The 17,013-nt window shown below is 52.2% G+C and overlaps 1 protein-coding gene across 6 annotated transcripts in view; it reads right to left on the bottom strand.

The window, feature by feature from the left end:
* GSN (gelsolin) overlaps window positions 1-17,013 on the bottom strand; it is a 56,706-nt gene that overhangs the window by 19,153 nt on the left and 20,540 nt on the right. The window contains exons 1-4 of one of the 6 annotated variants that reach the window (XM_065878784.1): window positions 8,417-8,524; window positions 6,714-6,957; window positions 5,598-5,752; window positions 42-203 (exon numbers count right to left, since the gene is read on the bottom strand). In XM_065878784.1, the coding sequence (XP_065734856.1) occupies window positions 42-203; window positions 5,598-5,752; window positions 6,714-6,957; window positions 8,417-8,524 (669 nt within the window). Of the gene's footprint in view, window positions 1-41; window positions 204-5,597; window positions 5,753-6,713; window positions 6,958-8,293; window positions 8,318-8,416; window positions 8,525-17,013 lie in introns of those variants that run through there. The other 5 variants (XM_065878785.1, XM_065878786.1, XM_065878787.1 and 2 more) reach the window with 5 other exon arrangements.

Genomic DNA, 17,013 nt, shown 5'->3' with positions numbered 1-17,013 from the left:
GCACCTCAGTGGCCCCTGGGAAAGGGGAGGGCACGACTTACATTGCCCAGGTCCAGGATGAAGCAGTCGCCATTGTTGAAGCTCTCCCAGGACACAGGCACCTCGGTGGCGCGGACCACACGCCGCCCTTTGACCTGGAAGAGTCTCTGCACCACCACCTCATTGGGTACCACGTGCTTGAATCCTGATGCCACGCCTCCTTTCTGTTGGGTCAAGGAGACAGCGTTAGTCCACGGGAGAGCGTCTGGGGAAGGGATAGGGATGAGTTGAAGGAAATTCTGGCCTATGCACCACTGGACTTCTAGCAGATTCCCTACCCACTGCACATTGCTGCCACCCCTTTGAATCTCATACTCCACTAACAAAGACCCCTGGGCCCACTTTCCTGGATCAAAAAGCTTCAAACATTCCTTTCTCAAAAGCTGCATTTTCCAAGGGATGTTCTAAGGAACTCTAATCCCCCAAATAGTCTGCAAGGAAAGGATTCCATGATCAAATAAGCACAAGGAATGCTCCTTACTTGCTCCCTGACTGTTACATAATGTACATCCACATAATAAAGGCTCTGGGAAGTCCTCTGGTAAATAAACCTGCTTGCCTTTTGTTTTAGAGAATATTTCCCTGCCTTATTGAATCAAGAACTGCTTTTCTCCTCCTCATCCTGCCTGCAGCTCGAGTGTTCTGCAAAACCCACTTTGAGAAGCACTCACCCGAAGCTTTCCCATCCTTCAAGGCTCTCTCGGTCTCCAGCCGAGACCATTCCCCTCCCTCCTCTGACGCTGCTGCAGCAAGTCCCACCCAGCTGTGCCTTCAGAGGCAGCTGTGGGTAAACAACGAGCACCGACCTCAGGTTCAAGTCCCTGCCCTGCCACTACAGTGCTGGGTGACTTTGGGTAAGTCTCTTTCCCTCTCTGAGCCTCAGGCCTCTCCCTTTTGAAATGGTGACAAAAGCCCCTGCTGTGCCACCTTCTGCAGTCATCACCAAGTTCCAGGGAACTTCAGGAAGGATTCCTGGCAGCGGTCAAAACTGCCCTCGGCTCAGTATAAAGCCAAATAAAGTGGGCTGGGCGTCCTCATTAACAGTTCCCAGCCCCAGGTGCTCATCGACCCCAAGCCCCAGGGATGTCAAGTCAGAGCTGCGAAGGTCCTTATGAGCTTCCCGTTTTACGCATGAGGAAACTGAAGCCCAGAGAAGTGAAGTGACTTACTCAAGGGCACTCAAAAAGCACGCGGCAAAGCTAAGGAGTAAAACCTTGCCTCCTGTTCCCAATCTGGCACTCACCTCCCTGCTCCACACGTCAAGGGCCACTAAGGCCAGAAATGTGGCCATCCCCTCCAGGCCCCTTGCTGACACCTCAGTTTGCAGAGCAAAGCCAAGTCTGACTTGCCGCACAGAGTCCATGAGGGCAAGGGACAAAGGGAGTGAGTATAATTGGGTTCCTATTACGTCTACACACAGTAAGCAGTATAGAAGTGGCTGTGAAATGATAACGCCCACTCTGCCGGGCATTTTGTACGTGTCATCTATGAGGGAGGTGTCATCATCCCCAACTTACAGATGAGAAATGCAGACGCCAGAAGTGAAGAGACTTGCCTAAGAGCTCAAAGCTAGTAAATGGTGGAGCTAGGATGCAAACCCAGGTGTAACTAAATTTGTAAGGGCCACATTTTCCCCCAACATCAGGTTTTCTTAGAGCAAAGGTCACTAGGGTCACCCAGGATGGGAGGCAGGAACAAACCACTGTTCAGAGCAAGGTTCTTCAAGTTGAAATGTTTTCCCTGTTGTGAGTGGAGCGCCCCCTGGTGTCCTTTCTTAGTACTAGCATGAGGCCTTTCAAGAGCATCCCCTTGGGCCCAGCAGGGTGGCCAAGGTATTCGCAGAGCCTTTCTTCCCACCTGGCTTCAGGGACCCTCCTGCTGGGGAGCAGGTAAGGAAAGGCAGCTGGGGAAGAAGATGCAATGCCCCGTGCTCACCTGGTAATGACCGCAGAGGCTGACACTTACTAGGCTTGTGACAGAGGCTGAGGCACCTGCTTTATGGCCATGCAGTGTGGTCCCCACAAGCCCCTGAGGTAGCAACTCTCATTACCCCACTTCACAGGCATGGAAACTGAGGTGAAAAGAGGTTCAGCCCCGTGCCCAGGGTCCCAGATAATTCGTGGAAGTTTTACCCCCAAGTTCGCCCTTCTAGGGACCAGCCTTGCCCAAGTCTGCCAGCCCAGGAACTCCTGAGTGTCTGTGGGCACCACTGACCCCAGAACCTCATTCATCTGGAGGTAAAGAGACTGTGGATCTGAAAAGCTTTTCCAAAAGGCGCTGAACGGACACATGGACCATTTTCATGGATTCCTCAGAGAGGAAGAAATGGGGAAATGAGGGAAGAGAAAGACCCTTAAGTTTTAGAAATACATCTCTAAAATATTTTACTTGTACAAGTGTGCCTTTTATTTTTTATCAAAAAAATAGAAACTTTCTTTTAAAAAAGGAAAAGTGTTGCTCAATGTCATAAATCTTGGTTCCAATAAATTCTCTGTATATGAATTTATAAATTAAAAGAATACTTGATTTCTAATGAGTATGGACAGGCATTTCCTGATTAATTAACTCCTCTAATCTTACTGATCTGGGAAATTAGACTTAGAAAGATTAGTTAACAAAAAAATAAAAGTAAGCTCTTAGGAGACATTAGTGGATCTCCAAGTATAAGGGGCAGGACTTTTTGGAAAGTTTTACTATTTTTCACTATTTTTACTTTAATCTTTAGGATTGATTGTTGCTTTCTATGGTCTAATCATTAGGTGGGCAGAGATTGGCATCAAATTATTTAAACAAAATTTAATAGGATATTGTTTTAAAAGCCACTTTCCAAATTAAAGTGATGATATATCCATATTTACATATATATGTATAGATTCTATATCTATATATAATATACACATCTATACGTTCATATAGGGACTTCCCTGGCAGTCCGGTGGTTAAGACCCTGCACTTCCACTGCAGGGGGCATGGGTTCGATCCCTGGTCATGGGGAAGATTCCACATGCCGCGCGGTGTGGCTAAAAAAATAAATAAATAACATATATGTTCATGTATATAGAGAGAAAAATTATATACCATTTGGTGTATATCTCCACGAGTAGAATCATGGGGAACTTTTACTTCCTAGAAGCCATATTTCTACGTTTGACATTTTACAATAAGCTTGTATCACACTTGTAGTCTGAAGAAGGATAAAAGCTATAAAGATCTACATTTTAAAATATGTTATAAAACAAAGAAAAACCTACTGATTGGGGCTGGTCCCCTCCACCCTCTAAACTCAGGGTTCCTCATCTAAGAAACAGGAGGGAGGACAGGAAGGGTTCAAGTGATTCTGTGAGTTCCCGTTGCATTCCGGGAGCTTCTAGGACTCAGGCCACCCCAGACTCTGCTTGAACCAAGGTTTTCAAATAACGCAGCCCCGTGGGGTCTTTCGGGTTCTGTCTGGGAGTCAGGAGGAGGAGGAGGGATCAAATGCAATGACTTGAAAGATGTGGAGGTCACAGAACAGGACAGCACAGGCCCTGTGAAAGCCCTTTCCAGCGGCTCTCGTCCCCTCCCTGCCCCTTCTCACACCCCGAGGACGGAACTGGCTCCAGGAGCAGGCTTTCACAGAAACAAGTCTTGCGTAACAAGCTCTGCTCCTTGGAAATCTATAATTGATGAGGGCGCCAGGCCGAGAACCTTGAACTGGGCCTGCCAAGTGCAGGGGCGGCAGAAGGTGGAAAACAGGACTGGTTTTGGACCTCACATTTCCACCGAAAGCCAGGGCCTCTCAGGACTGAAGTCCCAAATCCAGGCTTGGGCTGGGAACCCATCCCCTGGAGCATTCCTCAGAGTATGGTCCAAGAACATCTTGGAAAAATCACCGGAGGGTGAAGGAGGCTTGCTAACATGCAGATTCCTAGGCTCCATCTGAGCTAAGATCAGAGACCAGGGAGTCTTCAAATGTCCACTCTGAACTCGTTCTGTGCGAGGCCCTTCACACCTGGGTTTAAATCCCAGCTCTGTCACTTGCCAGCTCTGTAAGCTGCTCAACTTGTCCACAAGTTAAGTCACTGCTGTCCAGAGAGCAACAACAAAAAAGCAGGCGCTGTTGCTCAAGGGGCTTGATAACTATTTGCTGAATGAATGACAAATACGTGAGAGCGCCCACCAGGAGGCACAAGCAGGGAGAGGGGTGGGCTTGGGACCTGAACCAATCTCTCTGACTCCTGATCGAGTGTCCTTTCCGCTTTCTGCTCCAGGAGCTGCAAAAAGGCCTGGTCCTTCTCCAAGTCCAGGGACTGGGTCCCAAGCTTCTCACCCCTCCCTCCGTCGGTACCAGGGCCCCAGAAGAGGCTGTAGAAAGAAGGTAGAATTGGACAGCTTCGCAGGAGGCACTGTGGGTGTGGATGTGGCTGACAGGGGTGCTGGTAGGCTCCAGGGAATCCAACCCTGCTCCACCCAGCGCAGGGCTGAGGCCCTGTTCCCACAACACACCCTGCCCTCTGCTATCTCAGTCTCATGAGAGCTTTTCCATCACCTAATCCCTGATGTGTCTGCTGAGCAGACAGCGTGGCCACCCTGCTAACACAGACAACCCGGAGGCCCAGAGATGGATGATGACTTCTCTAAGGTCACATAGCACATCGGCAGCATAGATGGGGCTTAATACCTATCCTAGAACCCTGCTCATGAGAAGCAGGTTGGTGTAGTGGGAAAAAGCTGGGAGTCAGGAGATCTGGGTTCTGGTCCTGGCTCTGGGACTGACTTGCTGTGTGACCCTGGACCAGTTGCTTAACCTCTCTATGCCTCAGTTGCCCCTCCCTCTCTTAAAATAAGAGATTTGAACTCTGACATTAAGACCATCAAAGCTTATGATCCCCTCCTTATCCTGACCAAAGAGAACCCCAGCTTCGTAAAACTACAGCTTTCCAGGAGCCCTTCCAAGGTGCCAAGCTCTGTGCAAGGCATTTCCCAGCTATGCCTTCACCAAATCCTCTCCCCAGGCCCGAAGGGCAGGTACAACTGGTTCTTATGTAACAGAAGAGGAAAGGGAGGCTCAGGGAGGCCAAGTGGTTTCCCAGACGTCATACACAATATATGGCACAGCCTCTTGGGGCTTCCAGCTTGGTTTTGCTCAGCCCTACCTGGCTTGGGGCTGGGACTCAGACTCTTCAGAGTTCAAGTTCAAGGGGGATTCTAACAAGCAGAAGGAGAAATGTGATCAAATGTGTTTCAAATACCTAACATAGGCCCCTCTGTTGGCAGGCTCAAGCCCCGGGAAAGCAAGGTTCCCACCCATGGCCCACCCCTTACAGCTGGGGCTAGGAAGACCACCCTGTGAAGTGATGGAGAATTTTCTTCTCTCAATTTAATAAGAAACCAGAGGCTCAGAGAGAGAGAGTGTGATTTGTCCAAGGTCACACAACTAGGAAGGGCCCAGAGCTAACCAACTCCAAAGGCTGAGCTCTGACCCATCTGCCCACATCACCAAACAGGACTGAAAGATGATGGATGGACCTGAGTGAGCCCTGCCATTGGTGCATCTGTCCCTGCTGCCCGGCACCCACCTTGTACTTGAGGCCGTACTTGAAGTAACCAAGGAAGGTGGCAGACTCGAAGCCCTGGACCTCACGGCGCTGCACAGCCCGACCGTTCAGGTAGTCATCCAGCTGCACGGTGAAGATGGCAGCCGCCCCGCTCTCATCCTGGCTGCATTCATTGCCTGGGGGACATCAGAGCAGCATGAGCCGGCCTTCTGTAAAGTGGCCCCAGCCTCCCACGGAGGAGGAGTCTGGAGCCCCCAGCAGTGCCCTGGCCTGGCTGTAGAAGCTGGGCAAGCCCCTGCCTCCTATGAGCTTCGGTTAATCTATCTGTATAATGGGGGAGGTGGGAGGCTGACTCCAGGTCTCTAAGAGTCCTCCCAGCTCTGACGCTTCCCCCTGCACTCACTCTCAACCTTCCTGAGCACGAAGTCAGGCCAGGGAGCATCAGAAAACCAAGGCACAGGGCTTCCCTGGTGGCGCAGTGGTTGGGAGTCCGCCTGCCGATGCAGGGGACGCGGGTTCGTGCCCCGGTCCGGAAGGATCCCACATGCCGCAGAGAGGCTGGGCCCGTGAGCCATGGCCACTGAGCCTGCGTGTCCGGAGCCTGTGCTCCGCAACGGGAGAGGCCACAGCAGTGAGAGGCCCGCATACCACAAAAAAAAACAAAACAAAAACAAAACAAAACAACAACAACAAAAAACCAGAAAACCAAGGCACAGTGAGGGGGCAGGACTCACAGAGTCACACAGCAGAGCTGTGGCAGGGCTCCAGGCTCCGACTCTGAAGGGCAAACTGGAGTGTGACTGGAGCTGTGCAGGGGGTCCAGGGTCCCCAGGTCACCTCCAGTCTGTGTGCCATAGTGGCTTGTTTAACCCTCACAACAGTCGTATGAGGTAGTCTAGCGCAATCATCAGGTCTACTTTACAGAGACACTGAATATCTTGCCAAAGGGCAGAGCCGGGGTCTGAACTCGGGCAGGTGGGCTCTAGAGTCTTGGGAACATGTAACCAAGGGTCTGGCACACACTTGATGCTCAAGAGTCACTTAATTCCCGGGGGCACTTCCTGGCGACCATGCCTCAAAGGTCTGTGCTTTACAGCAGAGGGGTTGGGATGGGGGCTCGGGCGGGGCCAGCCTCACCCAGCCAGTAGTGGAGGTCATACTGCAGGTTCCCACTCCTCAGCTTCACCGTCTTCAGGATGACATAGGCATCGCCTGTGAAGAAGTCTCCGTATAGGTTGCGGGGCACGGGAACCAGGTCGAACTTCTCCACACGCCAGATCTGCAGGCCGGGCTCCTTCCCCGCCTTGAGGAACTCGGGGTGTTCCACCACCATGCTGCCGGGCTGCAAGAGACGGGGAGGAGCCTGAGCGAGGGCAGGAGCCTCGGCGGGGAGAGACCCCACCCCGGGGCACGAGGGAGGGTGGTTTCCAGCACCAAGAGCATCTCACTTGAGCCGCTGACTCTCCCCACCCCGTTCTATGACCCCTGCTCGACGAGTGAGCAAACAGGGCAGAGTTTAGGCTCCAAACCCTGTCCGTGGCCAGCATCTGTCTCCCCTCCTCAGCTCCCTGGTGACGGGGGGACAGAAGGCTCTCTCTCCCTTCTCTCTTCCTTTCTTAGTGCCAATTAGATGCAACAGCCGAGGTGCAGAGAGGTGAAGACGGGGACCCCCAGCTAGGAAATGACGGAGCAGGAACTGGCCCATGCTCTAAGAGCACGAGTTTTGGGACCGTGGGGAGACCCCTCAGATGGCAATGGTAAATCTGGGGGTCGCCAGGGGCTCAGCTTGTTCCCTTCCAGCATCCTCAGTGGTCCTCAGAACTAGAAGGGTCCTCAGAGAGTTCATTATCCAACTCCATCCTGCAGACAGGAAAATTGAGGCCCCAAGAGGGGAAGGGGACTAGCCTAAGGTCACACAGCCTGTCTGCTTTTGCTCTTCGGAAGTGGGAAGATTTCCCATGCCCCAACCATGTCCATGTCCACACCTCCAAGAAGGGCCTAGATGACTGAGCCCAAGTGGCCTCCTGCGCTGTCTGCCTCCTCCCTCCTGCCCCCAAAACCCCACCCCCCCCAAATTCCATTTCTTGGAAAAGGCGAGAGGATGCAGCCGGGGTCTGCAGGAGCCTGTTGGAGATGAGGTGGTCAAGGATGGGGGAAGGCCGTCAGACATGCACTGGGGCTAGACATGGAGCAGAGTGGGATGGTTAGCTTGGAGTCAGAGGGTGGAAATCAGTAGGCGCAGGTCACCTCGGGCCGGATCTGGTGGAAGAAGTCAAAAAAACAGATGGGAGAACTCAGGCAGAGGGACGGAGAACACAAAAGGACAGCAGGAGTGAGGAGAAACCAGACAGGGCAGAGGAGGTACCAGAGAGGCGAGAACAAATAACAGGAAGGACGGTAAGCAGGAGGAGGTGAGATCATACAGGGAAGAGGGGAAAAATATTGAAGAGGCAGAGAGAAATTAGATGAGAAAGAGGAATCTGAAATGGAAGAAGAAATCAGAAGAGGGAAGGAGAGAAATGAGGCAGAGGGAAGGAGAAATCAGGCAAGGAAGAGGAGAAATCTGGGGGCAGAGATGGGTACGAAATCAGAAGGTAGCACCAAGGGAAAAAGAAATCCGGCCAAGGTGAGGTTAGCCTCTAGGGAGGGAAACAGCCAGGGCCCTGAGGCTCCCACCCCCATCCACCGGAGCCCCGGAAGCAGCAAGAGATACTTACAAAGCAACAAAACAGTTTTTCCATTCTAGACCTGAAATACTCCCCTTTTCCTAGCGCTGTATCTGCAAGAACTTACAATAGAGAGTTACTCCGGGAGCCCCCCGGGGCCCCCCGGGCACTCACCCGCTCCTGGGTCACCCCCCGCGACGCGGTGGCGGCGCGGGCCGGCGGCGACAGCGCGCACAGCGCCAGGACCAGCGCGCCCAGTAGCGCGGAGCGGTGCGGAGCCATGGCAGCGACGGCGGCAGACCTGGGCGGCAGCCTCTGCCTCCCCAGTCGCAGACCTTAAGTAGCCGCCCGCCCATCCCGCCCAAGCTGGGGACCGCCCCGTAGGGAGGGCGTGCGGCAGGGCTGGGCCCCCGCGGGCCTGGGAAGGGCGGGGATCTGGCCTGGATTTTAGAGACCTCGGGGTTCCCACCCGGACAGATCGAACTGGGCGTGGCCACCCCTTCACCGCAGGTCAGGGGTGGAGACCAAGCAGCAGGCGCTAACTCAGTGTACACTAAATGGGCACACGTAAGAATGGCAGGGAGTTCACCCATCTTAGCCTCCTGTGTGATCCATGCAAGAACCCTCCCCTCTCCACCCCTAACGTCTCCAGCAACAAATACCATGAACTAATATTTATTGAAGGTTTTCCACTTCATATGAAAACTGACACATCCTAACATCCTTTACGGACTGGGTACCATCGACAGTCAAGCAATTTGCACACTACTAGGAAACGAAAGCCAAGATTTCACTCCAGGTGCTCTGAGTGGACGACCCGCTTAGGCAGCATGTAGCTGTCACCAGCTGAGGACACAGCCCAGGGGGCTGACCCTCCCTGGACCCCTGAACAAGCCAGACAGAGAAGGGCAGGCAGACCTCTCAACTTCTTGGATTGCAGCTTCTGTTTTACTCAAGACTGCCCGTCTTTCCTTCCTTTTAAAAAAGTTTTTATTTTGTAAAAGGTTGTTCTGATAAAAACTTAAAGTCACGTTATTTATGCAAAGTTTTGCCTCTCAACCCCACTTACACCCTGGGGCAACCAACCACTTCTTTCTTCCTCCTTCAGCTGATTTCAGTGTTTGGCTTCATGTCTTAAATAACAAGCCCTTGTTGTTTGGGTTTTTTTCTTTTTTTGGGGGGGGGTGTTAGTTTTGGTTTTGTTCTTGTTTTTTTCAGTTTTAGGTCCTATTGGCTCTCCCTGGGGAAGTCAGGATTCAAGCCTCTTGCCCTTCTCCCAGGCTCCCTTCCCATCTCTCACTCTCCCACTGGAGGCTTACAGTCAGTCACTGGGTTAGAAGTGCTATTCGAATTCACCCAGGCCTGCTTCCCACCTTCTCCAGCCCCTCTCTTCTCCCTCTCACTACTCTGCTGGACCCAGCTTCTCTATTTCCAAGTTCCCTTTGCATCCCAAATCTCCTCCTTTCCCAATAACAGGGAATGCAATGACAGGGAAGAGAATGCAGAAGCTGGAGACCTGGGTTTGATTCCCACCTCCACTGTGTGTAAGTTACTTTCTTCTTCTCTGCCTCAGTCTTCTCATCTAGTAAATGGGTATAAAGTGGTCGCTGAGAATTAAACCAGTCTCTCTGTGTGAAAATGGCCTGGTCTGACAATTAGTAAGTGGGAGTTCCCATCCCCCTTCCCCACGAGCTTTAGTCATCCGCACCAGCTCCTCCTGGAGCCCAGTTTCTATCTAATCAGGCTGAAGTTTGCCTTCCATCACACACAACTTCCTCCCATTTAAGATGGACTGTGGGTCAGATAAAGGGCTAAATGAACACACACACGGAGAAGACAAATCAGACGGCAGGGATTAGAAGAAAGCTTCATGGACAAAGGGACTTGTGACCTGGGCCTTGAAGGACAGGGAGGAGGGAGGTTGAGAAGAAGAGGCATTCTGAGGAGGGAACAGCATGGGCAAAGGGCAAATACAGGCCACATGCAGTGACTAAGGAGGGGTCCTGTCTCAAACACAGGAGCAAGAAGAGATGAGGCTGGAGAGGGTGGCGGGGGTCACAGGGGTCTGTGTGTCACACTGAAGAGTCTGAATTTTATCCCAGTGTCTGTGGGGAACCACAGAGAGATGCCCGAGTTCTTGAAGCCCTATGTCTAGTCGTGGGCCTGTAGAGCCTGCAGTGGATCAGCTCTGGCCTAAATTCAGAGAGCTCTTCCCTCTCCTTAGGCATTTCGAGGGTTATAAAAACCCCACAGTTCTCATATGCTCTTGATGGAAGTATAAACCAGTCTCCCCTCTCTAGAGAGCAATTTATGACCACAAATTCGAAACACGTAATGCAACAACAGTGCCATTTCCTTCAGCATCACTTGCAGAGGAACGTGGAAATATACGTGCAAGGATGTTCACTGAAGCATTGTTTGAAGAAAACTGGAAAGGACCCAAGTGTCCCGGTTAAACAAATTATGGAGCCGCCATACAACAGACCACTCTGCAGCTGTGAAAAAAGAATAAGCTAGTGCGGACCGTCCCTGGCACATAGTACGTGCTCAATAAGCACGGAGAGATCTCCAAGTGCAAAAAGCAAATTGTACAATAACTATAATGTGACTCCTCTCCTCTGTTTTATAAGGGTGTCTGTTTTTCTATACATCCTTAAAAAAATCGAGGAGGGTAAACACCAAACTGTCAAGCCAGTTTGTTTGAAAGGGATAAGAGGTTGGGGTTAAGCACCCACATCGCTGCAATTGGCACAAGGGAACATTTTAGGGTGATGAAAACATTCTAACTCTGGATTATGGTGATGATTACACAACTGAAAAATGTACTAAAAATCACAGTCCCGTCTGCTTACAATGGGTGAATTGTTATGGTATCTAAATTATACCTCAATACACTTGTGTGAAAATTTTTTTTAATGTGCTATAGGGATTGAAACTATTTACAAGTATTTATCCAATGAAGTTTTTTGGTTTTTTTTTTTTTTTTATAAAAGACTGATCTACGGGGACTTCCTCAGTAGTCCACTGGTTAAGACTCTGCGCTTCCACTGCAGGGGGCACGGATTCCATCCCTGGTCGGGGAACCAAGATCCTGTATGCCACGTGGCATGGCCGAGAAAAAAAAAAAAAAGACTGATCTAGAAATAATACCTTTAAAATAGAGAATGATACCTGCTCATTAGACAATTTGGAAAATCCAAACAAGCAGGAAGAAGAAATTTCCTTGTCATCCCTGTCCCCCGAATGAACCTGAGTCGGCATCTGGCCCAGCTGAGCAGTCCTTTCTGCTCAGTTGGTGATTAACAGAGGGCTGCTGTGGCTTGGCCTTAGTGCCAGGGGTCACTGACCACTAGCCCAGGGTCACTGGCCCCTGGTTAATGATCACAAAGGCCCTGCAGCTTTGCCTGTCACATAGCTCTGGAGCCCGGGTCCTCAGCGCTAGAGACCTGGTGAACAGGCCCTGGCTCCTGCCCTCGGGGAGCCCATGGCCTAGAAACTCTCACTACAGGGCAGTGATGTATGGAGACTGTGATGGGGACATGGTCTTATGCTGCTCCCTGCCTGGAAGAGGATGAGTTCAGGGCGAGGGTGGGGGCAGGGGCCAGTGGGGGGACTTAAATGCAAAAGAAAAACTTCTAGGTAGAAAGGAAGAGTCCCCACCCAGTGCTAGGCTTCCCTCTGCCACTGACTTCCTGGGTGACTTTGGGCAAATCACTGTCCCTATCTGGGCCTCAAGGTCCAGATACCCAAAAGATGGGGTAGGCCCTGATGCTCTGACTCTAAGCCTCATTCCTAGCCCAGCATTCCCAGATACTGGCTCTACAACCATATCCAGAGCCGACACGTCTCTAAGCCTCAGGGTTTCCATCTGTAAAATGGGAGCACTGGTCCAGGTTGCCTCTACAGGTCCTTCTGAATGAGACGGTGCAGGGCCCCTGAACTACACAAGGGGGCACGGCGGTCACCGATGGCAGCATGCCACCTCACCTCTGGATCCAGACGTCTCTGGGAGAAGAGAGGGAGGAAGGGATGGGCGGTGTCTGATACTGAGTCTCCTCACAGCAACCAGGGGAAAGAGGTATTAAATTTCTCATTTTATAGACCAGGAAACAGAGATTCAGGGAGTTTCAGTCACTTGCTTGGGGTCATTCAGCTAGAAGGAGGCACTGCTGAGATTCAAACACAAGACTGGCTGGCTCCAGTGCCCAAGCTCTATCTAGGGATCAAGCAGGGCCTCCCAGCACCATCCCACCTGGGCAGGAAGGGAGAAACAGTACCGTTTACAGGTAAAGGGTTGCAGGCACTGACTCAGTCAAGCCCAAGCCAAGCCTGGCAGCCCAAACTCCATGGGGTGGCTGTCCCTACCACGCGTCCCAGGCTGAAGAGGTCGCAGCCCTCCAGCCCTGCACCTGCACCTGTGAGCACCCAGGACAGAGGCTTGTCCTAGGAAGGTCCCCAGGCTGCAGCCACTGGGTGGAAGATGGACTGTGGTACCTACACTCTGTGCCACTCATGGGCACACAGGTCAGGCATGGTCTCCTGTACTTGAGAGGCAGCCCGGCTCTGCCACCACTCGCTATGTGAGTACGCCCTAGTCCCTGCCCTTCTCTGGACCTCAGAGATCCCCTTGACCTCTGATCTTGGGTGTTCCAGGCTCCCGCCTAGTGCTACACACAGCAGGTGGCTTTCAGCATCAGCCCACATCTCTCCCCTGTAGTTGGATCCAGGACCCCCATCACCAGCTCCGGCCCTTCTCCTCTGTGACCTTAGGCTAGCCTCCGTGTCTCCCTGGACCTCCCAAGGCAGCTACCAGAGATGGGAGCAGGCAGCCTCACCCTCCGCCCCCGGCCTCAATGTACAAAATGCCTTGGCTGGCCCTGGAAGACACCACCCTGTTCTTTTTTCTTCACCCCAAACACTGTTGTTCTCGATTCCCAGGCAGCCGGCTACTCATGGAAAGTCCTCTCTCAGAGCTTGTTTGCTTTCTGGGTCACTGCTGGGCTCTGGGTCCTCCTGGGAATACCCACCCCTCTGGTTTTGCGAAATGGGACAACAGGCAGTAAACAGAGAAGGCAGTTATGAAACCCAGTGAAAGCGGACAGGGCCTCTGTGAGGTCTGGGGAGTCCTGGGGACTTGAAAGAACACGTTTTAGAATCTGGGAGACTCAGCTCCTGTGATCAGGGCCTCAGTTTCCTTATGTATAAAATGGGGAGAATGATACCCAGCTCACAGAGCAGTGAGGAGGCCCAGGGCCCGACACACAGTAGAAGCTTCCCAAAAGTTAGTGCCCATTTTTTGAACTCGTTTCTTTGCACAGAGGCCTCTGTTCAGCACGTGCCACGTGAGAGCAGTGTGGTGGTGCTGGAGAAAGGTTACAGACTTCACAGAAGATGCTTGAGTTCAGGTCTGGGCTGTGGAACCTGGAGCAAGTTGCTTTCCCTCTCTGAGCGTTGGGTCACTCATCTGTAAAAAGGGATAGTAGTGCCCAGTTGCAGGACAGTTGGGAGCTCAGGAGCGAGACTGTTGGAGTGCACTGCACAGAGTAGGACTTATCTGTAGCAACGCTCACTAGTCCATCCTCTCTTTGTAGACTGTGACACGAAGAACAAGAGTGTAACTTCTGAGAATCGCATAGCAAGTACCTGGCAGAGCAGACCTAGAACCCAGGTCTCCATTCCTGGGCCAGAGGTAAGGCCTGAGCCCATGACATGACAAGGCGCCCTGTAAGGGCCAGCTGGACCTCTGCCGTGGCCCAGTCTACCCTGGGTGTGGACAGCTGGCGGGGAGATGGCCAGTGGGACTCCAAGAGGCTGACTATCCCTGGGACCAAAGCCACTGGCTCTTTCCCAGCTTCGGAGGCAACCCCACCTAGTGCTGAGAGCCAGGGCAGGACATTCAGAGAGGGACTAACCCCGCCACTTCCTGAGCCTGTGCCCTGGAAGCAGCCAGATCTGGCCATGGGTGTGAGTCAGTGCCCTCCCTGCCAGGGTCCACTTTGAAGTCGGTGTCCCCTTCTCTGGGGAGGCAGTGGCCCTGGGAGGCTTGGCAGGCCAGCAGCTGGAGCTGCAAACAGCTGCATCCTAGCCCCTCTGGCACCCCACAGCCCACCGATAGGGGAGTCCAGGCACAAACACAAATCAGCAGCAGGACAGTGAGGCCCAACTACGGGCACTGCGGTGCAGGACCAGTAGAAGATGGGAACACAGTCTCTGCCCGCCAGCCTCCTGGGGCAGCAGGGCCTACGGGGCCCAAACAAGAGCCAGAAGCAACAAAGGCCACGGGAGGCAGCTCCCTGCTCCACAGAGGAAAGGCTTTCCAACAGAGAGAAAAACAATGTGCATGATTGTGGAAAGAGCTCCCAACAGGAAAAGCTGTGTATAAATCCCGACCTACCACTTTTCGCTCTGTGGCTTCTGCTCTCTGAGCCTCAATTTCCTCATCTGTAAAATGGGGATTAGAACTGCTTCTTCCCAGAGTTGCTGTGAGAATGTTGTAAGGTAAAAACACGTTTGGGGCTTAGCACTGTGCTTGGCCTAGCGTACGCACACATAGAGGAAGCTGTGGTGGTTGTTTGCTGGGGGCTAGGAAGCATCTCTCTCTCTCTCTCTCTCTCTCTCAATCTCTCTCTCTCTCTCTCTCAATCTCTCAGTCTGTCTCTCTCTCTCTCTCTCTCTCTCTCTCTCTCTCTCTCTCAATCTCTCTCTCTCTCTCTCTCTCTCTCTCAATCTCTCTCTCTCTCTCTCTCTCTCTCTCTCTCAATCTCTCTCTCGCTCTCTCTCTGACACTCAAGTTCCTTATGTATAAAATCGGGGTTAAAATGTTTTTCTCAAAGGTGAGTGGAGAGCACTGAATGAGACCATAAATGTGGACGATCCTAGGACCATGCCTGGCATAAGACAGTTCCAAAATGCCGGTTTCCTTCCCCCTCTTCCAGAGAGATAATGAGTGGCCCAGTGGTGACCCAGCCAAGGGGACTCAGATGATGAGCAAACCAGCCCATTTCTAAGGACACTTCAGGCCCTGGGACTTTAAGATTCTGAAAGAAACAGCAAAAGGCAAACAATGTTTGAGCATCTGGTCAAGGTCCCCCACTGTCTGTCTGGGGATCAAGTTCATCCTTCAGCAGGACCCAGCTCCCTAGGCCAATAATTACCATGATGGGAGCAATAATGACAGGACCTCAGAAGATGGTGACATATCCCTCCTGCTGCAGGCTCCAAGTGAAGCCTTTCTCTGTCCCCAAGCTTTGCACAGCCAGTGACAGCCAAGACCTCCTGTAAACAGGAGCCCATCTTCTGGGTGTCAGTTTGTACCTTGCAGGCAGAACTTCCAAGAAACACAAAGGGGGCAGGTTCAGGACAGAGGAGAGAATACAGAATCCAGGAGCAGAATCCAGGAGCAGAGCTTAGGTGAGCTCGGGATACCAAGAATGACCAGTAGGGTGAGGGGTACACAACCTTGCATCCAAGGGAAGACAAGATAATATCCAGGCTGAGTTTGGACACAGCCCAGATCCCTACCTCGGGGGGGACTTGGGCCAATGGCCCTCCTGCAGTGTCTCAATTTCCTCCTCTATAGAATGTGGTGATGAGTCCTACCCTGGGGGTCATCTGGGAGGAGGGTTGAAGGAGCTCCCAGCACTGTGCTTATTAGCACACAGAAAGCGCTCAATAACTGCAACACCCAACGACAAGCCCCCGGCATGTGTCCAGGCCCCAGAAGCGAACAGTCCCCTGGCCCCCATACCCACCCTTGACTTCTATCTCTGCAGCCTTGCATCCAAAGCAGGGTAGAACTGAAGGGTCCCAGCCAAGGCCCAGAGACCTGGAGGCCTGGAGGGATGGCTGGTGCCAAGGATAGGAAGGCTTCTTGGGGGGGGCCTCAAGCCAGCACTTCAAGAGCCCCCCTTGCCTCCCACCCCATCCACAAACCTCGTTATGATGCCCTCCCCTCTCCTCTGGTCTCCTCCCACCCCAAGGCACAAGGGCTCTGGAGTCACTGCCCGATCCCAGCCCTGTCTCTTACTACCTAGGTGACCCTGCAAGTGACTCAACCTCTCTGAACCTGTGTCCCTGGGTATAGAAAAGCCAGACTATCTCACAGGCTTGCTGGAACTTGACACTAGTAAAAATCAGTTATGGAAAAACTCCAAATGCTATAGCATGATTAGAAATTCTCTGCAATTTATCTCAAACTTTTAACTACAATAGAACTACCAGAGATTCAAAGATATTTTTTATCCTTACTAATCCCTTTAATTTTAATAAGGCTTTTTAAAACGTACTTTCCCCTCTTAAACACAAACAGAGGTATAGTATTGGAACCCTTTTGTTCCTTTCCCAGCTCACTGAATAATTGTAACCAGCTGGAAGAAATGAATGAGATCCAGTCCACAAAGCACAGTGCCTAGCACATGATAGGGCTCCGGAACGGGTGCTGTCTCCTTTCCCCAGGTGTTCTCCCAGCCTCACCTCCATCCAGGCACCTGCCCAATGACCCGCATCATCAAGCCCTCTGAGGGCTTCCAGAACGCTCTGGGACACTCCAGAGTCATCCCACCAGGCCATACATAAGGGCTGAGGCCAGAGCAAGACGCTCAACCCCACACACGCCTCATTTACACTCACTTCCCTCTCCCGCATCCCAGACACTGTCCTGGTTCAGGGTTCCCATCTTTTCTCTGGAACCACTGCACCAGCTTCCTCAGTGCCTTCGACTCTCCCTTTATCCACAGGGATCACATCATTCCCTGCTCAAGACCCTTCCACGG

This window comes from Phocoena phocoena, chromosome 6 (genome assembly GCF_963924675.1).
Source record: "Phocoena phocoena chromosome 6, mPhoPho1.1, whole genome shotgun sequence".
NCBI lineage: Eukaryota > Metazoa > Chordata > Mammalia > Artiodactyla > Phocoenidae > Phocoena > Phocoena phocoena.
Note: the sequence above shows the minus strand (reverse complement) of the source record. Positions and strands in the feature narration are given on the sequence as shown.